This window comes from Maylandia zebra, linkage group LG20 (genome assembly GCF_041146795.1).
Source record: "Maylandia zebra isolate NMK-2024a linkage group LG20, Mzebra_GT3a, whole genome shotgun sequence".
In the NCBI taxonomy this organism is placed as follows: Eukaryota; Metazoa; Chordata; class Actinopteri; order Cichliformes; family Cichlidae; genus Maylandia; species Maylandia zebra.
Genome location: NC_135186.1, coordinates 7466128 through 7491427, shown reverse-complemented (window position 1 = coordinate 7491427; position 25300 = coordinate 7466128). Strand labels below are relative to the sequence as shown.

Below are 25300 nucleotides of genomic sequence, written 5' to 3'. Positions count from 1 at the left end.
AACAATGATAATAATATATATTTTTATAGGTGCCTTTAAAACACTCAATGACGCCTTAATATAAATTAAATAACAACTTTTATGTTTATCTATGTTAACATCCTGGTTGCTTTTGTCACGAGCAGCTATGGTGATGTGTCCAGCACCTTGTGAGTCTGTGTGTAACGCTGTTAAACACGGTTCTGTGGGAATACAAAAAGTAAAAGGAACTACTAGTTTTGGATGCTGTGGCAGGGGTTAATGGACACAGACCGTGTGTAAAAACTGGATGTAGTGTCTGATTCGAAGAGGCTGCATACCTGAGGGATGCTGCTCTACTGCTCCTTTGATCCATGTCCTCAGTAAATAATTTCCTGATGAGTTTATGGTTTCAACTGCTAATTTCAGGTCTTAATTATTAAAACATAAACTTTCTTTTTTAATTCACGGTCCCACAATAAGGCTTTTAGGATAACCCTAATCTGTAATTCACCTGTCACTGTCATATAGGCCTACAGTTTCACTCAGTTTCCCAGTCACGTTCCGTGCCATGCTCATTATGTCAAATTTCCAAAAGCTAGGATAGGACTTCAAAATTGCTGCTTTACTGCAAGATCTGTTGAACCAAGAAATCACTTAAATAGAAACTGTTTGACAAAGTGAAGTAAGCTAAAAGATTTTGCAGATTTCTTTTTTTTTTTGACGATTCATCCAGGAGGTCAAAAAAGAACCTAGAACAACATCTAAAGATCTGCAGGCCTCACTTGTCTGAGTTAAGATCAGAGTGCATGATTCAACAATAAGAAAAAGACTGGGGACAACAAATTAGGTGAAAATCCAGGCTCAAATTGAGATGCTTTTGCCAACTTCCAAAAGGCGTGACGTGAACAGGGCTATACTTGCTGCTCAAGTGCTGCAAAACTGATGGCACAGCACCTCACGGTGCAAATGGATAATGATCCAAAGCAAGAAGCTGCACAGGTTTCACAAAATAAATAAATGGGATATTCTTCAATGACCAAGTCAGTCACCTGAAGACAAAGCTGAAGGCAGAGAAACCCTCAAACTAGCTGTCGCTGAAGGCAGCTGCAGTAAACACGTAGGAGAGCATCTCAAGGGAGGAAACACAGTATTCTGTGATGTCAGCTTCAAGACTTCATGCAGTCACTGACTGCAAAAGATTTTCATCCCAATATATAAAACAATTCTTGTATTTAAAATTATGTTAGTTTGTCCTAGTACTTTTGAGCTTCAGAAAATGGGCTGTAATGTTATATAAAAATAGTAGCATGTTAATGTGATACTTCTGTTATTTATTTGAAAGTCTGAACTGCACAGTCAAACCTTAATTTGCTCACTTGTGGTTTACGGAGACAAAACTACAAAAATAATTTTTGTTCCTCCAACAAATTTTGGACCCAATCATATCATGAAATACCTTATTCAATAGAAAAAATATCAACGTCCAACTGAGAGAGGAAGTCAAACCAAACAATTCAGACATCTAAAGTACTACGGAAACAAATCAAATGATCCAAAGTTGTTTTTTCCTTTTGTGAACCTGAAGCTGTGATCCGCTGACACTGTTTGGGGACTACTTTTTATTTTCTTTTTCTTGACTATTCCCAGAAGTAAACAGTGAGAGGACATGAGCAGAGGAAATTCCAGCAGCTTAACATGGATCAGTGTTTACAGAATCTGAAGATGCTCCTCCCTCTTGGGATAACACACATAAATCATCAACTGCTCGGTGACATGCAACTCAGCAGCAGGTAAAAAAAATACATGCAAAAAAAAAACCATAGAAAATTTAACATGTAAATATTCAGCATCAGTTTTATTGCAGTTTAAAAGATGCATATTCATGTTATACATTCCTCAGAAATGATTTCTATAGAAGTCAAAGTAAAACTACAAAAGCTACTATTACATTAGACACACACACATACACACAAATCTGAAGCCTTGTTTTGAAACGCCTGTGCTACTTTACTGTTTTCTATTCATGTTAGTGGATCTGTGGATGTAAACTGAACCTGTGCTCAATTCCCAACACAGCTGCTGCAAGTTTCCCAGAGTGCAGAACAAAGCCTGAAGTCAGTAAAAGCTCTAAAGCAGACTTAGCAACCAAATGCCAAAAATACCCGAAAGCATAAGGGTCCTTCTTGTGTTTGGGCAGCAAACAACAGTCCTGACAAGAAGGCGAAAGCAAATTCCAGAGTGCTGTTAACTCACAATTTAGGTCCATTGCTGTGTACCATTTACACTCTAGTCCTATTGAATACCATTTTTATGAATATAATCACTACTATCCACCTATCACTGCAAGCTAGTAACAAATCAAATCACTTTAGATCCTTTATAGTCAATGTATATAATAAATTGTTCCACTAAATTGATCGCTGATACAATGAAACAGAAGTTAATAGTATCCACTTGAATGTAACTTAGCACAGATTAGCTATAAACTGCAGTGTATGTAGTAGTTATTTATAACACTCTATAAGAACACTGCAGTAGTTTACATTACCTTTTAAAACATACACATTCTCCTATGAAGACATTTTAAATGTCTGCATTAGTACAATGTTATACATAATGAATGTTTACATGCTACTTAGAAATGCAGAGTTAGAACTGAAGAAGTCTCTTGGAGCTGAGCTGAGAAGCTGAGTTGCTTTCTTTCCAACCTCCTTAGAGTCATTTTTTAACGAGTTGTGACTTTTATCATTTATTTTTAATGCATTCACCTCACCTGGCATTTCTGTCCATATCAATATCTGTTACTATGTTACATTTTTCAGCTCAGCTGGTAATTTTAATGCTTCCAGTTAATGTAGAAATGCCATGCTGTATTGTTGCACTCTGATCAATTTAAACTGATGTTTGTTTGTTTTTTACCAAATTATTATATTATTATATGCATTATATGTATGTCTAAAAAACAAAACAAAGTGTAACACTCTGCATTACAGCTTGTTTGTCTGAGTTTTTTCTAATGGTCAGTAAATCCCGGCATGGGGAAGGGCCTGGCGAATAGCTCCACCCGCTGGCGGAGCTCTGTGATGCGTGACACTGTATCTTGGTCCTCCAGCAGAAATGACTTGAAGCTAGCCAGGTTTCCTGTTTGGAGACAGAAAGGCAAAAAAATTGCATTTATTCTTTTTGCTTGTTTCCTGAACCCTACTCACAGCTAATAAATGATCCACAGTCCTTAGCTGCAAGAGAAATAATGAATGCTGAACACATATTCGAGCACTAGTAATCTATGTAAGCAAACAACATGTCAGCATGGTGAATCTGCTGTACACAAAACCCCAAACACCACCACTCCCACTGGATGAATCACAGGTTTAGACGAAACTCCCTCACCGGTCTTCTTCTTCACGTCCAGTGCAATCTGAATCCCTTCATCAATCAACTCCACAACTTTTTCAAAATCTGCCTCCTTAAACTGCCGAGAGGTCAGAGCTGGAGCTCCTGTAAGAAAGTGACAGATAAAACAATCGTTAGATTAAATGGTTTGATTGTTGTCAATAGTTCATAAAGAGAGGGTTGGTTTGAGGTACATGGTGACATACTGAATGATGGTCTGGTGATAAGAACTACAGATACAGTGACATGTAGCAGGAAACACAGACACATCACAGAGTCAGACACTCCGAGAGAGAAGAAAGGGTCTGCTGCCATACGGGCAGAATGACAGAGTGGCTGACAGAGTCTGTCCAAAGTAGCTCCACTCCTGTAACTCTTTCCTAGATTACTAAATTTTGCAACACATTCTGCACAAGCTGCACTTCTATTAAAGCGAGTACCAAGTCGAAGTCCTCCTGGAGTGAGGGCGCTCTTATCTCCAGGACAGGTGTTCTTGTTGGCCGTGATTGACACCAGCTCTAGGACCCTCTCAGCTCGAGCGCCATCCATACCACGAGGTCGAAGATCAACCAAAACCAGGTGGTTGTCTGTTCCACCTGAGAAACGGAAGAGGAGGATAGATCTATAAGATCTGTATTTGAGGAAATGTTTCTGATGGTGAAATTCTCATCAAGTCTTTCCTGGAGACAATGAGGAGACGTGCAGCTGCTACAGTAAAATATTACTCACTGTTTTTTTTCCATTCAACTGTCAAGTGAAGCTTAAGTGAACTTTTCCAAAGTTTTAAAAACAGAATGCAAATGAGGCTGAAGCAAATGCAAAGTGATCCAAAAGCAATTGCATCAGGCACTGGAGAGGTAGAAATGCACTGCTCGTATAAATGCTGAGTCTAATTTCATAGTCAGAGAAAGAAAACAAAAGCATTTGTCGTTTATTTTAATTTGTATGAAATAATTTGTTTTTAATGCAAAAATATACAATTTCAACATCATAGACTCACTCAGCACCTGACACCAAAGTGTAGCCTTTCTTAAACAAAGCATTGGCCATGGCTTTGGTGTTCAGCAGCACTTGATGGATGTATCTCTTGAACATGGGAGTGGAAGCCTGCAGAAGCAGAAATCATGTCGTGTGAGAGAATAAGATTGTATTCAGATACTCCAAATCCAGACCTACTCGACCTACGCTGATGTTCTGTCTGAGGATTTCCCCTTTAATTGAATTTGTGGGCTATTATTGAACATTAAAGATTAAAATACACATCTTGACCTGTTTGAGGGCGACAGCCACCCCAGCAATGGCATGGTTGTGAGGTCCTCCCTGAAGTGATGGAAACACAGCAAAGTTCACTCTGTCCTGGAGGTCATAAAGGACTTCCCTGCCTTTCTTATCCACGGACCTCACACCTTTCCGGTAGAAGATCAGGCCAGCCCTGCAGAGCAGAGAAAGGACACCAAATGTGCTTAGCTGGACATGTGCAGAATCACATGTATAAAGCTCTTACCTGAATAGGCAACTATCAACACACTTATTAAAATTAATTCATATTAGGGCTCAGATCCTAACCTTGCTCCACGCAAGGACTTATGGGTGGTGGAAGTCACAAGGTCAGCGTGCTCAAAAGGAGAGGGAACAGCTCCTGCAGCCACCAGGCCACTAATATGAGCCATATCTGCCAGCAGGTAGGCACTCAGCTCCGCACACAACTAAAAGACACACAGCTCAACATGAACCCCACAAACCTGAAATCCTGTTACTTTCTCAGCTTTTCTTTAAATGTCCAAGTATCTCATCACGCTTCAGTAACTCAGTAATCTGATTTGTGGTAGAGTTAACAGCTGTTGGAAGTTTCTGAGACACCTTCTCGTAAACATTATTAAATGAAGCACCTTCTTCATGCGAGAGTAGTCGATGAGACGAGCGTAGGCGCTGGTTCCTGCTATGATAAGTCTGGGTCTAAAAAGGCGAGCAGTCTTCTCCAGCTGGTCATAATCTATGAGACCTGTTTGGGGCTGAGGGGGATTCAGGAACAGGGGGTAGAGAGAACAGCTTACACTTTCTTATGTCTTTAAATGGATCACAGGTTTGAAACCTTAATTCTGTTTGAATACTACTTACATCCACTTTGTAAGGCATCGATTCAAAGTAAATAGAGGTGGCTGAGACTCTTTTGTTGTCTGACATGTAGCCGTGGGTAAGGCTGAAATGTGAAGGACAAAATATATAATTATAACAGAGCGCACGTGGGCAGAAGATGAGCAGGTGCAGGGTGGACAAAAAGCTCTGTATAAAATGTTATTATGGGAATGGAAATATCCTCTGCTTGAGCATGTCTAGCATGAATGAACTTTGACATATTGACTCACTGTCCCCCATCAGGCAGATCCAGGCCCATGATGCGGTCATGAGGCTGCAGCACAGAGGTGTAGGCTGCAAAGTTAGCAGGGGATCCAGAGTATGGCTGAACATTAACGCCCCACAGATTGGGATCCAGACCAAAGACCGAGAGAGCTCGCTTCTGACACAGCAGCTCGATCTGGTCGACAATCTCTGCACCTCCGTAGTATCTGACAAAAACAAAAAAAGAAACATAGAATCATCTCATGTTATTGTAACGCACACACTTCATATTGTAATTTATCATATTGTACGATAACTGTATAATTTTGCAACAAATCATGTGTACTGAATCATGCAGTACCCTTATGTATCCTATCACATCTTCAAACTTTGTATTCTGTCATATCATGGGGTGTCGTAATGTATTGTTCCATTTATTTGGCTATATGTTATTGTTTCTTACTGAAACTGTACTATGATGGATAACACTGATCACTGTTGTGTATCACATCAGATTTTATTACATCGTATAGTATCATAGTATTGCTTTCTTTTGCATTCAATCATATCATATTCAACAGACTGTATTGCATCGTATGCTGTCATATCACTCTATATCATGTCACTGTCCTTTAATATACTTTGTGCACTTTTAGTTTGTGTTGAGCTGGATTATATTGCTATATGCTATGTGAACAGCCCTGAATTATGCTGGGAAAAGAAATGCAAACCTTTTTGTTTTAAAGTCCATTTGCCTTTAAATGAAATTTTATAAGCTTCATGTGCTGGCTTCTGAAAATAGTTTTAATGACTAAATCAATATATGTTTAAAGTAGGCGATGCTTATTACCTTTGTCCTGGGTATCCCTCAGAGTATTTGTTGTTCAGACAGGAGCCCTGTGCCTCCAAAGCTGCACGACTGCAGAAGTTCTGGAGGGACAAACAAAAAAGCATCAAAACCTGCAGTAAATTTTTATCTTACTTATATTTTCAGAAGTCTGTCACCAAATATAACCTGTTTTTTTTTTAACCAGATATAGCTTTTATTTATCTTCAGAAGGACGACTGTTTTGCAAATACTTATTGCAACAAAAATGGAGCAGATGCTTTTAACAGCCTATTGTATAAGCTACAAATGAGCCATATTTGATTATTTAAAGAAATCAGAGTGCATTAGAGGTACTATAGTGATGCTGAGGGCTGAATATAGAAGAATCTAACTAGTACTGAATCCTTGCAAAGTTCAGCACGGTGTCAAATGTCAGAAAAGAGATGGAGCTGCGGAAAAAGGAAATGAATGTAAATGAATTTTTTTCCCTGTCTCAGTCTTTTTTTCTCCCACTCACATTTCAGCTTATCTTCTCTCACTGTCTTTCGCTTTCTCTTTCTCTGTCCTCCTCAGCCGCCCCCTCTGGGTTGTTATTTTACTAAACCTGTCACTGTTCAGGGATCCCTCAATCATTCCAGTGGGGTTTAAAACTAGTCCCCCAAGTGACATAAATCTCTTTCCATGACATTTTGAAACACTACCTTGACACACACAAACACACACATACACGATCGCTCCTCCTTCTCTGTCTCAGCTTTAAATGTGGGGATCAGTGAAAGAAATCAGTGGGGGGAACCTAATGGGATCATTTGACTATGTTCCTGAAGATGAAAAAAAAGCAGGGTCTCTCCTCTGGGAGTTGGCTCAGAGCGGCAAATGACTGATAGCACATGTAAAAGAAGATTAAACCTTTCAGATGTCATCGTGAGTGATAGTTCTGTGGATGCATAATTGGTGGAGAATAAAAGAATAAAAGCTCCCGTCTTTTCCCACAGCTTCCACTTAGTCAAAATAACTGACTTAAAAGGAGTTGGTGGGGTGCATCGGAAATCTCGGTGAATGCTGAAGAAAACAGTAAAATTCTGGAAACTACAACTCTGATGACTTGAGATTTCACTGCTGACAAATGTGCTCCTCTGTGAAGAACAAAACATCTTTCAGCCCAAACTCAGTGGAGTATTTTACTGTAAGTCTGTGGAGTCTGCAGCTCTTTCATGAATTTTGCGTCGCAAAACCGATTTTTATCCTGGCTGACCAAAAAATGAGGTCTTAACGTTAAATGTAAGCCTATAGACTCATTACCCCGGTATTTATTTTTGACTGACATCATCTATTGAACAATCAAGTAGGAGGAAAATTAAAATTCTTATTTTTTAAATATTGTTCACTATATAAAAAAAGCTGTAAAAATACAGGAAATTCGCATATGACTGTAGTGTTCTTTGAGCTCTGTAAATGCCGGTGCTTTTGATGCCGGTGCCGGTGCTAAACTAGATTATCACCACTAATTTTTTGTCTCTGTTGAACATAAATACACACAGGACTTTTAATATTTTAGTTCATATCAATAAGTTATATTTTGATTGCTGGCTGTGCATGAGTGATGTGGTTATTGAGCCACCATGACCAAAACTCTAGCAGTGAGTGATTTTCTGGGTGTTTTGAGATTTTTTAACGCACCAGGATTTTTATAAATGTGTTTCTAGGAGTAGAATAGCAACAAGTTACATAATAATTTTATGCTAGTCAAACAGCTGACAGTATTTCACTGTAAAGCTTGTATTTTACAGTGAACAGCACATTTCCATAAGACTTGCACTTGAAACTGTCATTCTAGATTACAGCAGGTACTCTGTGAAATCACAGTTTAATGCCGGCAATTCTAGTTGCTTTTATTTTATTTTAATTTAACAATGAACAGCACAGTTTACCTGTCACACCTCTTTTTCCAGAACTAATTTTGCACGGAGATTATGTGTGACGCAATACACAGAGCAAACATTTAAACAGCCACTTTTGATTCCCCTCAGCAGCCTGCTGCTGAGGGGAATCATACATATAACGTGTTGTTTTTCCAATCAAGATTTACTGAAGATTTAGCTTTCATGTTTTTCCTCTTTTATTTAATCTCCTTATGGTACTTTGATCACATTTTCTTCTCTTTCATCTAAATGGGGTCTGACCTCTGATGCGATGAGCTCCAGTCCCCGACACTGCCTGTCCTTCTCCTGCTGCAGGAGTCTCCACATCTCTGGGTCATCCTGAGCCAGGCTCTCCTGTCCTGTCCACCCATCGCTGCTGCTGCTGTTGCTGAGGTGTCTTCTGCAAGATTTTGCAGTCATCTGCCTCTGTTGGCCCAAACATGCTGAAGCACTGAGAAAAAGGGGCTGCAGCGTGGGGGGTAGTGGATGAACACACAGGAATGATTTCAGTCACTGAATAAATGTACACTTTTTGAATAATGATTTTAAAGCTGTTCACTAGTAAGCAGCCTGGGGCGACTGTGTTACATTTCTTGCGACCTGCTGTTCTAAACTGCTCAGAGAAGTTAATAAAAACCTCTTGAAGGCACAAATACCAAGTCACGGGGTGCGATGCAACTCTCCATTGTGCTTTAAATGCTCTGCAGAGTGTAAAAAGAAAAGTTTCTGGTGGGGGGTTCTTTTTCATCCTTTGGTGTCTTTTGAAACCCTGATGAAGAGTAAGCCTGTGCACAAATACTTTCATCCCTCAAAATGATAATACTTTGCACTTGGGGTTTGTAAACAAGGGAGTTAGAATAATGTGGCTTTTGATGTTCTAAACAACCCATTAAATGAAAGGCAGTAAAAAAAAAACCCACAAAACCCCCCCAAATGTGTTATTCAATGGAGCAGTTATGGAAAACCTTGGACTTGAAAAATGTACTGCGTGTGGGCTGGTCAGACATGGAGGGGCTTGTTTGTTGAAACCAGCTTGTGCCTGCATGATAGTTATGCAACTATGTGTTACTTTGGCCTAATAGACAGATTACTGTTGAAGCATAAATATATGTTAAAGTAAGTCTCCTTTCATCTTTTGTATTCGCTGTGTTGAGTATAGTAAGTCTTGCATAAAGTGCAGACTGTGCAGTCAACTTTCTTTCAGCAAAATAAATAAATAAACTGGGACAGCAGTGTGTGTTTCTCTTTTGGACCGAAAAATACAAAGAAAAAATCTTCAAACCAGACATTTTTATCAGGGTTGACGTTTAGTGACAAGCTGGCCTACTTACAGTTATAAGTGACTTATTTACAACTACTCTTACATGCAGAAAAAGGGTCTCCTGAAGCAGATATAAGTGCACGTAATTTAAAAAAACAAAACGTACTCACCTGTAATCTTTGCCTTAACGTCAGAGAGAGCATGTCTGCAACAGTTGAGGGAAAAACAGAAAACTTCCCAGGTGCAAAGGGTGAAAGTAAAATCAGTACTGGATGTAGCCAGATACCGGACGTGTACTTTGTGTCACTGATAATAATGACTACAGTAAATAATCCCTTTCATCTCGCTCTGTGAGTTCTTTGAATAGGAAACTTCCATAAAACAAACAGGCATAGAAACATTTTCATAGTAAAAACATTAGCTGAAGTCAGTCTGTGCTTTAAAAGAAAACCTACATGTGATTCTGTCCTTAAACATAGATACATATACAATATTATCATTATTTTTTAAGTAAAAAAAAATAAGAATACAAGTCAAATTTTGGATGGAAACCTTAATTAATGCATAATCGTGAGGCAAAAGTTTTAAACACAAATTCAAAATCAGCGTTAATGTTTTAATGAGTGTGCTTTCAGACAACACAAAGCTTACACAAAACTTAAATCCTTAAAAAAGACAATACAAGTTTTGACTCAATCTGCATTCACTGACAGGCTGACGATGTATCTTTATGTTGAAGGTGTTTGGAAAACTGAACATATGATTCTGAAGGATGTTTGAAGGACGAGTGAGAAGTCAGTGTATCATATCTCAGAATTTGTCACCCAAAGTGTTGCTGGTTCTGCTCAGGGCAAACTTTCTGCACCAGTCTGTAATCTGTGCCAGTGAAGGCGATGAAGATGCATATAACCTTAAATGGTTTGGCACAGATCCAGGCTGCCTGGGACTGGGTGTTTTCTGAGTAGCATGTCTGGCCTGGGTCGTACATGCAGGGCTTGGTCTTCTTGGACCGGTTGGTTCTCTGGTACTCGATCCGGCAGTTGAGTTCAGTCACCATCATCATGTCCTGCTGCTGCTTCTGCTGTTCGGGAGGAGTGGAGCTGGTGGACTGAGGAGGGCTTGGCAACTGGGACATCAGATCTGGGAGCAGTACTGAGTTTTTAGTGTGAACACTCTGAGATGCAGGATCAAGAACCTCCCATCCCACAGCTTTGGAAGGTGGAACGATGCTGACAGATATGTTCCCCAGACGGGATGAATTGTGGCGGAAGTAGACGCTGAATGTTCCATTGATGTGATCCACAATCTTCCCTGTCACCAAGAGGCTAAATTTCACTGTTTTCACATTAAAGTAAAAATCCCCCCAGCCCAGGATCTTTTTGGCCTTTGGGGAAGTTTTAGCTGGAGGTTTGGATTTGGGAGGAGGACGATACAGATACTGATCCAGGGCTTGTGAGAAGTTCTGAGGCCAACCGTATGGGCCAAGCGAGCCATAAGCAGGTGTTTTATGTTTGGTGGAGATGATCTGTAAATCTTTGGAGATATGTTTAACTTTCAGTGCTGCTCCACCAGCACCTTCTCTTCCTCCTTCCGCCTCACCCCACTCTTGGCTTTGGAATTCCAGTTTCTTGGATATCTCTTGGACCTGTGGAAAAAAAGTATAAAATAGTGAATTTTGAAAATGTTCTTCATCCATTGTTGCAAGATATAGCTTATTTGTCAGCTTACATACAGCTGTGCTCAGAAGTTAACAGTCACTATGGGCATAAATGTCATGGGGCTTTGGGGTTTTAGTGAACTGTTCTTTTTCCAGGGATTGTACAACATACATATTTAATGACTTAAAAAAATAAAACAAGAATTAGCTTCACAAGTCTGAAATGTTTTGAATTTTATCTAAGCTCAAAAGCATGCATAAACCCCACTAACATTTGGTTAAATGTCTTAGTAAGTTTCACCTAGACCAAACACTATTGGTAGCCACCAACATGTATCTGGCATCATTCTTGCAGGATATTTGAACACTCTACTTGGCTTCTTTGAAGCATAGTCCACAAATTCCCAATAGGATTGAGATTTGTACTTTGGGAATGCCATTCCAGAAGCTTATTGTTAGCCTGCTTTATCATGTTTTTGAGATGTTTGAAATCATTGTCCAACTCGGACATGCAGTTGTGTCCAAGCTGTTGATTTGAGGTGAAGTTGAAGTATTCGGAGAGACCCCTTCTTCATTATTCCATCTACCGTGTGCAATATACCAGTACCAATGGGAGCAGAACAGACCCAGGGCATTATGTGACCACCACCATGCTTGACAACAGGTACAGTGGTCTTAGAACCTCGCCCTTACTCCTCCAACAACCTCTTGTCATTGTAACCACACAGGTCAATCTTTGAATTATCGACCATTAAAATTTTCTCCAGAAGCCATTTGACTTGTCTGTGTGAGTATCTGCAATCTTAGTCAAGCCTAAAAGTGGAAATGTAAAATTTCCATGGTGGTTACCTGGTTATTCCTGAACATCCTAACCAATTTCATCTCATCTGAGGGGACAGCTTGGGTGTTCTTTCACACTTTGACAAAGTGGTAACACATCCTAATAATTTTTCTTACATTAAACCGATTATCCTCAAATTTGTAGCTGTTTAGAAATGGCCCATTATGTTTCTGGAATGGCCGTGCCAAAGCCACAACCTCAGTCCCGTTTAAAATGTGTAGACCCTGCTTAAAAGCTCCATGCCATTAAACAACCTTGTTTAAATGAAGATTGGTCAAATATCCAGCCAGAATTATGCTAGAAGCTTGTTGTCCAAAATAAATTAAAACTTGTGTACATACTTATTTATTTTTCTTAAACCATTACAGATGTTTGCTGTACGATCATTCCACCCTGGAAAAAGAACAGTTCAAAGAAATCATTACAAGCCCCACATTACCATGACATTTATGCCCATGATGAGTCTAAACATCTCACCACAACTGTGTATCCACAGGGGTAATATATATATATATGTATGTGTGTGTTTATATATATATATATATATATATGCATTTTACTTTACATTAAACACTGAGATGCCAGTTTTTGAGATCTCCGGTGCAGTTTCAAAACACTGTGGCCAAATGGAATTTGGCCACAGTGTTGTGCTTTTGCACACCATTTTTCCATAAACACTACAGAATATAACATTTTGTAGATTGTTTTAACTGAAGAAACAGTCCCTGTTAGGAAAAAAATCCCCCAAATTTGTGTTGTAATTGGCCGATTTGCCAAGTAGTGAAAAGACACGTTGCCTTGTTTTATATTTATCTTTTTATTTATTTTGAATTCAGTAAGCACCACATGTAAAATTTCATCCAGCTTTTTGATACTGGCGTAGATACTGATATATCAAAGAGAGGCAGAAAAAGAAAGAGAGACCCAAATCCTAAAATCGAACCTCTTTGATTAGCCGCAAACTACTTTTGTGTTTTGTTATACTAATAAAACAACTCTTAAAAGCACCAAATGAAACTCATATCCACCAATGCTCACAGACAACTACAAGAACTTTATAATATCGACTGTAACCCAAAACAACTCTGGGGTTGTCAACATTGTCACCATTAACTACAGTAAAAAAAACGACAGTAAAAAAGTCACACGATTTTGTTGTTGGACTGCAGAAAGTGACAAGAAAGACGAAGAGCAAAACTGCCCTTGACCACCTGGATGACCACAAAGGAAGGACAGCTTGACTGTAGCTGCACTATAAGGCAGCACATAATCGATTTAAATAATTATTCTTGAGTGTTGCGGGCCCTCGCACTGAGAACGTCTTGAAATTGACTGTGATCAATAGGTTATCTCCTTCAGGCAAGGACTACAGTAATGAGGAACATGCACACACCCACACCACAAACAAACACAGTCCCGTTCTTGTTGCCATTAACACGTTTTAATTTGCCCGTCCGTTCGTCCTCTCTCACTCCCCCTTTAAAACTTTCAATCGTCGTTTCTGCACGACCTTGGTAATGGACCGTCTATAGGCTGATTAATCAATATGCTTGAGATAGAGAGAAATGTGGCTGCTGAAGAATCAATAAAATAATAAATGTATGAAAATATGAAAAATATGCATCTGTTTCAGGCACATTTCCATATTGAGCTCCTTCTGTGCCAAATATGTCTCAGTGGTCTCAAAAAGACTAAAAAATCTTTAACCTTTTTCCTCCTCCTCCTCTTCATTACCTTAAATATCCCAGCTTCTAATCTTGGATTGATTTGGACAGCTTCTTGAAATGAATAAGGGATTAAGCTTTCACCTGAATGCATCTTGTTAGGTAAGAGCTTACGACTTCATGTTTTGTTCGTTGTATTCATCACTTCCACCCACATTGTCCTCCTTCCTTCTACTGTCCTATTTTGTCCCTTTTTCGGGAAATAGATTGTATAAAGGTATCTACGCTCCCTGGCCTTTCCCCTGAAGTCAAATCTGATGAAACAGTATGGGTGAACAGCCTGCAGATTATATGAAAAAAATACACCACATCAAAATGATACATTAAGCTGCCTCTTACAGTGTTGACTCCACTGTACCGGAGAAACACTCCAAATATATTTTACAGGAACTAAAAACCAATCTGTTGCCACTAATTGCTTTAATGTTAAATATTTTGGCTTCTGTGATAGCGCCACATTTCATGCACAGCTCACGCAGAACTGAAGACATCATTAACACAGAGAAATACGGTAATTAACTCCACTTGAATGTCCCTCTTGGGTTTAAAAAAGAAATAGCACTCCAAAAATATAAGAGTGTGACCATGAAAACTAAATACGTCTTCATACTGATGAAGCAGCTTATCATAAGCCAGGCAACCACCTGCTGTTGTGTCTATTAAAATACACAAATCCCAATAAATCAAGTGATGTTTATGTAACACATTTGCTCTGCATGGCTGACACGTGAAGCTACGTCTCAGTATGCAAACTGTATATACAAAAAGTATATAACACCAATTTTGCACAATGAGTTTAGGATAAAAACTAATTGGACACTTCTCTTTTTATATAAACACTTACTTTAGCTTAGGTGTAATGGTGGATGCTCTGTGGGTGATGGGACAAGATTTTTTTACACCTCTAGGGACATGAGTTGTTCACATTCACTGTTTAGGACTTGATTTCTGTTTTTGCCATAATGTGTCAGAGGCAGATGGAGGTTTAGGGCTAATCTCACCTAGATTTCTGAATAAACAGCTCCCAGGATATCATTATTTTACTCAAACAAGCAGGATTCTCATCCCCCCCCCCAACCACCTCATCCCTGTGTGCCAATCTCTGCCTTCCTCCCCTAACCAAGTGCGCTCCAGCTGCGCCTATTGTTACAAACCCAAAGCTCCAGCTACGTGCTGTTCTCACCTGCCCTAATTGGAGCCCACAGTGTGACAGCAATGTCACTGGCTCAGTGTCAAGATGCCAGCACAGTGACTGCAACTGAGCAACAGCAGTGGAGGGGATACAAGCACAACACGTGTGTAAAAGTACCTGCAGAAGCAAAAAAAAAAGTAAAAACTGAAAAGCAACTGAAAAGCCTGGGAGGAGTGTTTGCTTTTTTTAAGGACAGAGAGATAGAATTCTTGCCACTGGCTAAAAAGTTCCTTAATGTGTCAGTTTTTTGGATTGTTTTTTTTTAACGGCTTAACCAAGAAGAAAAAAAGAAAAGAAAAATAAGTTTGAATGTTTTTAAGCCCCAGGGTGATGAAACTTCTTCAGACTGACAAAGCCCGTGCACTCATTTAGTTCAAGCAATAAAGCACAAAATGAGGTTGCTTTGAGGGTTTGCACTTGACATCTTAAATACCAGAGATGCAGATGATGCAGTCTGCTGCTCGTGCAGCATGAGAAAGTTGAATTAAAGAAAGGGGCGCAGATTAAATTACAACTACGCTTGAAAGAGAATTAGACACCATGGGACTGGAACAAATTTAAAATGTGAAAGCGGTATATATATTCATCCTTCCTGAACTTTATCTAACAAAAGATTCCACTTTAATCAAGTCCTAGTACAATTTCACACAATGAAAACGTCTTCGGTCTTAAGTTTGAAAGTAACAAAGCGAATCACATCAGAGCAAGACACCGTTTCTCATTCCTAAAAATGAACAGGTCTCTGATTTTTTTTTTCTCACAATATTCTCAAAACAGCAAATCCCATGAAGTCTTTACCAAGTCATTTAAACTCTTTTCTACTTCTTAAAATCCCATGGCAAGTTACTTGTTACCTTTTAAAACTACAGTGATGTTTGGGATAATTTTGACAGTCCATGTCTTATTCTGCAACAGTGCTGTAATCTCAGAATGAGTGGCAGAAATCAAGCAGCACATAAATTTGATTATAACGTACTGATCGCTAATAATCAATGGTACACATTTACAGGAAATCTGAATGGAAGTAACTCTTCATGCACTTGGTGCAAAGGCTGTCTGCAGTCTACTCACTGATGAAGGAAGAAGCCACAGACAGGTGATGGCAAAGTTCAAACACAAAGCCCTCATTTTGCAGCAGCCTTTCTCCATCCAGAGAGTGGGACTTTGTTACAGGCAATCTGCCCGAATGATTAATGGAGTTAAAGTCGACTTTCACTTCTAAAGAAGAGGAGACAATCCGCAGTGAGAGACTCGAAAATCCCCAAGAAATGGAGTGAACACTCCGCTCTGCTCGCCTCTCCTCTCCCTCCCACTGACTCCTGTTCTCTCTCTCTCTCTTACTCTGTTTTTCCTTCTCTCTCTAGCCCCCAAGACACACACACACATACGTACAACTGACTTGACGTGATCAAAAATTTATAATAAAGTATAGCATCCATAAGAGGAGAACAAATTTATTGTACTGTAAATGTACACACACACACACACACACACACTCACACAGCCTCATTTTCACCACCTGGACAGCCCTTATTATGACTCATCAACCCAGGCGCTCTTGGGCAGGCACAGTTTGACAGCCCTCCCTGTCCCCGCACAGCCACAGGGAGGCTGACAGAAATGACGAGGGCGCTCTCCGGGGATTGTGAAAAATTACTGACAACTGATGAGATTCAGTGCCGCAGTGAAACTTTAAGCCACAGAATCACTGCGAGCAGTAACCAGCTACCTAAACTGAATAAAGAACCAAAATTAGATTTTGTATAAATGCACAAACCCACCGCGCTCCATCTGTTCGAGCACCTCCACACTAGTTCTTCCACTTGACAGATAACGATGAGTGTGAAAGAGCACCTGCATTTTAAACTGGTTTAACTTTGAAAGCATATGTTCGCTTGCTGCTTTGAGTGTGAGTTAAATCAACTTAGGTTTAATAGTTAGTTTAAAGTAATTTTGTGATTTGACATAAAAATCTCACTAAAGCAGGTAGGATTAGAGAAAATGTAAGACATGAAGATTGAGCCACTGCTTTCCTTGAGGGCATTTCTACAGCCGGTGTTTGTGTCGTATTCACAGTTAGTGAGTTTTTACATGTGGTCAGTGTTTCTGTGGCAGCAAAAAATGTGGTAATGTGAAGGGGATTAGCATTCTGAAGTATTTTAAATATAGTCCCTAAGCTGACCTTTACATGTATCTTTTTGTTTTGTAGACAAAGATAAGAAGTTACAATTGCTCACAAAACACACACACACACACACACACACACACACACACACACACACACACACACACACACACACACACACACACACACACACACACACACACACACACACATGCAAATAGGCTTTGCATGACATAAAACTCATCATAGGTAAAATGTGTTTTTCAGCAACATGTTCTCCACAAATTAAAGCCACATTTTTCTTTCTTTCTTTTTCCTCAAAATCCATTTACCGGAAATAAACTGCTAACTATCAGCATTTTAATGACTTCAAAATTTACAAGTGAGATATTTACTTACTAGATAAGTGAAAGAAAATGGAAGGATGGATATTTAATGATTTACCGCACCAATGTATTTTATTTTGTAGGAGATAAAGTTTGTGTTAACCACAGGCATCTAACTGAAAATCCAGTGACTTTGGACCAATGTAACCAGAAGTGCCAATTCTTAGTAGTTTTATGACTCCAAGTCTGAAAAATAAAACAATAAATCAGCTTTGGGGGTGTCAAACATAAGGCCCGGGGGCTAAACTTGGCCAGGTGAAGAATCTGGCCCAACTTTAGAAAATGTGAAGGAGAGCATACATTGTTAAACTTTAACTACAATTTCATTCATTTGTACAGCTTTTTCTATTGATAAAGACTGCCCACCCCCACTACCTTCCATTCTACATCAAAGCAATAATTAACAGATAAATTATTAAATGAATGGTCAGAAAGTTTTTCAGCTATACTATTAATAACTATGCTTGGCTATTTATCATCGTAATTATAGCATAGTCTGTTATTTTTAAACTTTAAAGTAAATTAACAATTTTTCTAACTGTAATTTTACACATTGATCATGCAGTTTAGCTCACTTTAGCTCAAAGTGAACTGTATGTGGCCCACTATGCAAAATGACCCTGATCTACCTTCTTTATAACGGCCAGCAGGGGGCGAATTCACTGGTTGCAAAAGAAGTTTGATTGTATTGAAGTCGACGAGAAAATGTCCCGATTTCACATTTGATTTCGGATCGATCAGAATAAAAACTTTGCCGGAGAGCTCATGGGGACAGTCACTGTTCTCAAGTGTTGTTCAGCGCAGGATGATTTGACATATGATGGTCCCACGTGCATGTAAAATGAGCATGCAATCAGTTTTATATCTCTGTCGATCATCACGTCCAGTTTTAAAAACCCAAGATGGAAGCCAAAGAGTTGAACTCAGGGCTTCAAAACAGTTTGTGACATAGGCTATGTTTTTATCTTTTAAAAAAATATATACAGTATATGGCTGCTAGAAAATATGTATGTGTATTACTTTTGAAGTGTTGAGGATTAAAGTAGCTGTTTTGTTTTAATTATAATGTCTATGAGAGATCCCTTCTCTCACTGACCACGTGAGATCGAAGTCATCATTGCTCCTTAGAGACAAGCAAAAGGTTTGGGGAAAAATGTTGGAAAAAAACATTTCTGATGCTGTCTGTTACAGGGATGTTTCTGTGTGCACTGATTGCCAAGACTTGGAAGGGTCAACTTTAGATAAACAAACAAATAAATAAATAGGTTATAGGTTCGGGTTAGCGTTAGGATCATGTAGATGATAACATAGATGTCTTAAAAATGTGGATGCCGTCAAAATGAGATATCATACCGCCATCTAGTGGACAATTCAGAGATTGCTCTTATTGCTTGCCCTGTAACAAAATGTTTGTCCATATTTCCCACAATGCCATGCGCGCAAAGCTACTTTAAAATAAGTAGTTCACATTTATCTGTGACCCACAACAGCTTTGTGGTGCATATGTCAGTGATGTTTGTAGTAAAACTTTACCTTTTTTCATCAAATAAAATGTCGGGTTTTTGGGTTGTTTTTTTGCGTAAACCATAAGTGATCATACCAGTGGGAGAAATGGGGTCATTCTCTTAGCCATGCACTCGCCAGCACTCTTGTTTCTCTTCAGATCGTATAAATCTTTCGCCTTTTACTAAAGATTTCCGTGGAGCGGAACAACAAGAGTTTTACTCAATTTTTTAATGCCCCATATTTGTGGGGCTTCTTTTTCAATGTTAAAAGAAGTAAATGTAATATCTGAAGCTTGTTGCATTACTCCCAATGTAAACTGTCAGTAAGGCCTTTTATCGTGTGCCTCTTTATGCCGACCGTATTTATGTACCAATCCTCCAATATGGACTTTATTGAAACTCGGCAGCAGTTTCACGATGGACTAAGATAAACATGGAAATTCGTGTTACACCATTCAGAGACTGCTGATTCTTTTATTCAAGAGTCACGTCATGTTTTAAAGGAAAACCCAGATAAATTTTCACCGTTGAGGCGTCTAACAAAACGCAGGAGGCGGGGTCTCCGTATTCCCACAATGCCATGCGCGCAAAGCAGTTAGTGTAAGTAGTTCACATGCATCTTGTCTTCCACAACACCTATGTGCTGCTTGTGCTGGTGATATTTGTAGTAAAAGTTTATCTTCGCGTATTAATGATAAATTCAACTTTTTTTTTTTGCGTAAACCGTAAGTGATCATACCAGTGGGAGAAATGGGGTCATTCTCTTAGCCATGCACTCGCCAGCACTCTTGTTTCTCTTCAGATCGTATAAATCTTTCGCCTTTTACTAAAGATTTCCGTGGAGAGGAACAACAAGAGTTTTACTCAATTTTTTGATGCCCTGCGTTTGTGGGGCTTGTGATCTGTTTAAAAAACAAATAATTAATTGCACCGTAGACAGAGAATTCTTGCCTAGTGCACTGTTGTGATTTCTGAGAATAGGTGCATGCATTATATACTTATGACATTTTAATACATTTAGCAGCTTTTCTGACTTATTGAGACTGCCAAACCTCATTGCCTTTCATACCACATCAAAGTGATTAATTAGCAGATAAACAATCAGGAAAGTTGATATTTTTCAAATATTAAGTAAATTAAGCAAGTACTTATTATATTTTACAACTACAGAACAATCTGTGCAATGAGCATGTAAAAGTTTTGAGTTAAAGTTTTGACATTCATCAGTCACCCAAACGTTTTATGCACTTTTTTGATCTTAAGTGGGCTGTATGTGGCCCACAATCTAAAACGAGTTTGAATCTCTGATATATAACACTGAAGCAAACAGCAGTATCTAGTGCAGTGAAGTATGCTAGATTGGGCTTGGTTGTCACAATTTTCACTCTTTGTGTGAACTAATGATCACTGAAACATCTTTCAATAACCACTCCTTCATTAAATTGAAGTTGAAGGTATATCTCAAAATACCTATACCTTCTATTTTTGCAGTTAATTGTTACAAAAATAATTAACTATTAACAACACACTGACACTTTGTGACAGGCCATGTTGGTGGTCCCTATAATTATCAGTTGGGTTTCAGTAGAGATTGAAGAGAAATTATGCGTAACTTTGTATTTCATTTTTTCAGATAGAGACATCAGAAAGTTTAGAAATGGACTCCACCTAATGTTACTTAAATTAAACTATGACTATAAATCAGTGAATTATTCGATGTATGAGCAGTGAAATTAGGAATTTACAGTGCTTTAAAATGCAGTTACAAATTCTACTGAGAAGCGATTCCACATTCATGTCTCAGTGTTGATGAGATGTATCACTGACATCATTAAAAATAGAGAGAGGTTTCCTGCATCTTTAAGAAGACAAGCAGTGTTTTGTGCAAGATTTTCTAACTTGAGCAATAGCCAGCAAGCCAGTGCAAACAGATCAGTCTAAAAATCCACGACATCAATATCAAACTGACTCTGAACTCTTGTACTTTTTAAGGTTGATCCATGCTCGATCATCCAGGTAAGGAAACTAACTGAGATTTCCATTTTGAGGTTGCGAGTCTTTAGCTAGCAGTCCTATACCTCAGAGTCACACAAGTCAGTTATGTATGCCCCTGAAATGCCAGAGATACAGAGATAAGTAACTTAAAGAAGTCCAGACACTTTTCTTTGCAAGCTCCTTTGACTACGATGACCTGGATGACTGAGAACCTTCACAGACACAAGCTTTGTGAGCTTAGTTTGGGCAGACAACACAACAAAACCATACTTTCTTGAGCTGGCTATTGATGAATGACTCAAAACAAACCATTCAGAGAACAAAGAAACAAAAATATCACTGCTTTTAAATGCCTACCCGCAAAATCATTTGTCATGCTCAGAGGCTTGTTAGTCACGTGTGACAACCAATCCAAAAACTAGTAAGACAACCATCCCAGACTGACCTCTTGTTAAACATTACCACATGGCTTTAACCAGATAGTGAGAGGTAGATTAATATCAAAGCAATTAATATCAGCTTTTTAATAAGTGTCTATATTTTAAAGGACTAAAATTGTGTCTTGTCTTTCGATAGAAAAACAGCATGAAATTTTTTTTTCACCCATCAAAATAACAAAATACTTCCTTCCTCCAAAGTTTTGTCTGTTTTCCACAAATTGACCACTGCAAACATGTGAAATCCACAACAACAAGCAATGTGACAGCCAACCCTGGTCTACACTATCGGTCCAATCGTGCTAGTATTAGTCTGATACTATAACAGTGTTGTTATAGTATGCCCCTCAAAATGTATTTTAGAATTAGAATTAGAATTAGAATTCAACTTTATTGTCATTGCACATGCACAGGTACAGGGCAACGAAATGCAGTTTGCATCCATCCAGAAGTGCTTTAGTGATATAGATATATTACAATATATATTAGCAATAATATAGATATGTGAGTATATCACAGAAATGGGTCTATTATGGTATGTTATAATGTACACGGTATGAAGTATGTTGTGAATATTCTATAACTATAAGTATGTACAGGCTGTAGTGAGTACAAGCTATGTACAGGATATGAACAGGATATAAATATGAAAAACTATACAGAATATGAAATAAATAACTTTACAGAATCTGGGATATACAGCTATACAGAAATGGGAACTATGCAAGTTGTAAACAGTTGTAGGATTAAAAATTATCGAATGTACAGAATGATTATTTACACAGAGCTATACAGTAGTGCAGTTAAGATAAGTGAGGGTGTAGATAGTTTCTACAGAGGCTATATAAAGTGCTAGTGGTTGTGAGTGGTGGTTCAGTCCATGTTATTATTGTGTTTGAGGGTACAGTTGCTCATTGTGGGTGTGTGTATGTTCAGTCCACGAGTTTAACGTGGGTCAGATGTCAGGAGGCAGAGTTCAGGAGTCTGACAGCTGTGGGGAAGAAGCTGGTGGTCTGGAGGCTCCTGTGGCGCCTCCCAGAGGGCAGGAGGGTGAAGAGTCCATGTGATGGGTGACTGGGGTCTTTGATGATTTTCCCAGCCCTTTTCAGACACCGCTTCCTGTAGATGTCTTTTATGGCAGGAAGTGGTGCTCCGGCGATGCGCTGGGCAGTTTTCACGACCCTCTGCAACGCCTTCCGGTCCGAGGCAGAGCAGTTCCCGTACCAGACTGTTATACAGTTGGTCAGGATGCTCTCGATGGTGCAGCGATAGAAGTTCACCAGGATGTCTGAGGACAGGTGGTTCTTCCTCAGAGTCCTCAAGAAGAAGAGGCGCTGGTGAGCCTTCTTGACCAGCTTGGAGCAGTTGGTCGTCCAGGTGAGATCCTCGGAGATGTGGACTCCCAGGAACTTGAAGCTGCTCACACGCTCCACAGCCGTCCCCTTAATGTGGATGGGTGGATGTGGGTCAGCATTCCTCCTGTAGTCCACGATGAGCTCCTTGGTCTTCTCGGTGTTAAGCAGCAGGTTGTTTCTGTCGCACCACTCAGCCAGACGATCCACCTCCTCCCTGTAGGCGGCCTCATCGTTGTCACTGATGAGGCCAATCACCGTGGTGTCATCTGCAAACTTAATGATGGTGTTGGAACCATCAGCAGGTCTGCAGTCGTGGGTGAAGAGGGAGTAGAGGAAAGGGCTCATCACACAGCCTTGTGGTACACCGGTGTTCATTGTGATGGTAGATGAGCAGCGGTTATCCAGCCGGACATGTTGGGGGCGGTTGGTCAGGAAGTCCAGTAACCATTTGCAGATGAGGGAACTGATACCCAGGTCTGTCAGTTTCCTGATGAGTTGTGAGGGGTGGATTGTATTGAATGCTGAACTGAAGTCTATAAACAGCATTCTGGCGTATGTGTTGTTGTTGTCCAGGTGTGAGAGGACAGAGTGCATTGCGATGGAGACTGCATCCTCTATGCTCCTGTTCCGGCGGTATGCGAATTGGTGGGGGTCCAGGGTGGGGGGGAGACAGGATTTGAAGTGTGCTCTAAGCTCTTAGTGATGATGGGGGTGAGTGCTACTGGGCGGTAATCATTGAGGCAAGATGGGTTGGAGTTTTTGGGTATCGGGACGATGGAGGTGGATTTGAAGCAGGCCGGTACCACAGCGTGGGCCAAGGACAGATTGAATATGTCTGTGAGCACTCCTGCAAGCTCCCCAGAACACGCTCTGAGAACACGCCCGGGGATGCCATCAGGGCCTGCAGCCTTGTGGACATTGATCCTGCTCAGCACCGCTCCTACATCGGTGGGGGAGAGAGTCATAGGTTGGTGGTCTGGCGTCATGTCTGCTTTGGTTGTGGTTGTGGGGTTCCCTCGCTCAAAACGAGCATAAAAGTTGTTGAGCTCGTTGAGGAAGGAGACATCAGAGGATGCGGGGGAGGGTTTGGTGGTCCTGTAGTCTGTGATGGTCTGGAGAGTTTATATATACAATTGACTCAACCATCAACACAAAAAGGTTATTATGTCCAGACACTTTTCATATTTAATTTCTGAGGTAGCCTATATTTAGTTTCATTTCCAATAAAATTAAAATTGAACACAATTCAGTGGGCTGGCCATAAAGCATCTGTCCTCTCATGCATGCATGCATTGATCGGACACCGATTTCCAGCATTAAAATTCTCAGGATTTGGATTGATTCCCTCCAGCTCTACTTGGTGAGTGTTAGACATTTGCATCCATAAGAAAATTATAAATACAACAGGGACTGGAATATTGGATAAATATGTAATTTTAAGTGAAAAATCCTCATATTTTTTAAATTCCTCATTAGTTATTTGTGGGACCCAGATAAATATAGAAATCTACTTTACACTATTCAGAGACTGTTGATTCACGCTTTTATTCAAGAATCACGTCATGTTTTAATTTTTTTTTTTTAAAAGCTGCCTACTTATCTGGGGTACAGCTCCACAGACCTCCATTCATTTTTGCAACAGTGAGAGACAGCTCTGTCCTAGTTAACAAGTCTCCCAAGTTTCCCACAATGCCATGCGCACATAGCAGTTTTAGAATAAGTAGTTCACATTTATCTGTCAGGCACAACAGCTTTGTGGTGCATATGTCAGTGATGTTTGTAGTAAAACTTTACCTTTTTTCATCAAATAAAATGTCGGGTTTTTGGGTTGTTTTTTGCGTAAACCATAAGTGATCATACCAGTGGGAGAAATGGGGTCATTCTCTTAGCCATGCACTCGCCAGCACTCTTGTTTCTCTTCAGATCGTATAAATCTTTCGCCTTTTACTAAAGATTTCCGTGGAGCGGAACAACAAGAGTTTTACTCAATTTTTTGATGCCCCATATTTGTGGGGCTTCTTTTTCAATGTTAAAAGAAGTAAATGTAATATCTGAAACTTGTTGCATTACTCCCAATGTAAACTGTCAGTAAGGCCTTTTATCGTGTGCCTCTTTATGCCGACCGTATTTATGTACCAATCCTCCAATATGGACTTTATTGAAACTCGGCAGCAGTTTCACGATGGACTAAGATAAACATGGAAATTCGTGTTACACCATTCAGAGACTGCTGATTCTTTTATTCAAGAGTCACGTCATGTTTTAAAGGAAAACCCAGATAAATTTTCACCGTTGAGGCGTCTAACAAAACGCAGGAGGCGGGGGTCTCCGTATTCCCACAATGCCATGCGCGCAAAGCAGTTAGTGTAAGTAGTTC

General features: G+C 39.6%; 2 protein-coding genes and 3 non-coding genes across 5 annotated transcripts; 3 read left to right on the top strand and 2 right to left on the bottom strand.

Annotated features, from left to right (window-relative positions):
• Positions 1-1797: 1797 nt before the first annotated feature.
• Positions 1798-9998, bottom strand: LOC101484251 (serine hydroxymethyltransferase, mitochondrial). Its single transcript, XM_023152320.3, has 12 exons — positions 9877-9998; positions 8707-8910; positions 6545-6624; positions 5721-5921; positions 5473-5554; positions 5244-5366; positions 4921-5060; positions 4624-4786; positions 4362-4461; positions 3795-3950; positions 3352-3459; positions 1798-3102 (listed from the first exon to the last, which is right to left on the bottom strand). The coding sequence occupies exons 1-12, from the start codon at positions 9907-9909 to the stop codon at positions 2975-2977; spliced, it is 1518 nt and encodes a 505-aa protein (XP_023008088.1). The 5' UTR covers positions 9910-9998; the 3' UTR covers positions 1798-2974.
• Positions 9999-10521: 523 nt separating this feature from the next.
• LOC111500412 (neurexophilin-2) lies at positions 10522-16393 on the bottom strand. Its single transcript, XM_023152321.3, has 2 exons — positions 16192-16393; positions 10522-11351 (listed from the first exon to the last, which is right to left on the bottom strand). Exons 1-2 carry the CDS (start codon positions 16267-16269, stop codon positions 10527-10529), a joined length of 903 nt encoding a protein of 300 aa, XP_023008089.1. The 5' UTR covers positions 16270-16393; the 3' UTR covers positions 10522-10526.
• A 2881-nt stretch (positions 16394-19274) lies between these two features.
• Positions 19275-19388, top strand: LOC111500413 (U5 spliceosomal RNA). Its single transcript, XR_002721090.2, has one exon. It is a non-coding gene; the product is annotated as a U5 spliceosomal RNA (small nuclear RNA).
• Positions 19389-19918: 530 nt separating this feature from the next.
• On the top strand, positions 19919-20032 carry LOC111500419 (U5 spliceosomal RNA). Its single transcript, XR_002721096.2, has one exon. It is a non-coding gene; the product is annotated as a U5 spliceosomal RNA (small nuclear RNA).
• Positions 20033-24826: 4794 nt separating this feature from the next.
• On the top strand, positions 24827-24940 carry LOC111500418 (U5 spliceosomal RNA). Its single transcript, XR_002721095.3, has one exon. It is a non-coding gene; the product is annotated as a U5 spliceosomal RNA (small nuclear RNA).
• The last annotated feature ends 360 nt before the right edge of the window (positions 24941-25300 follow it).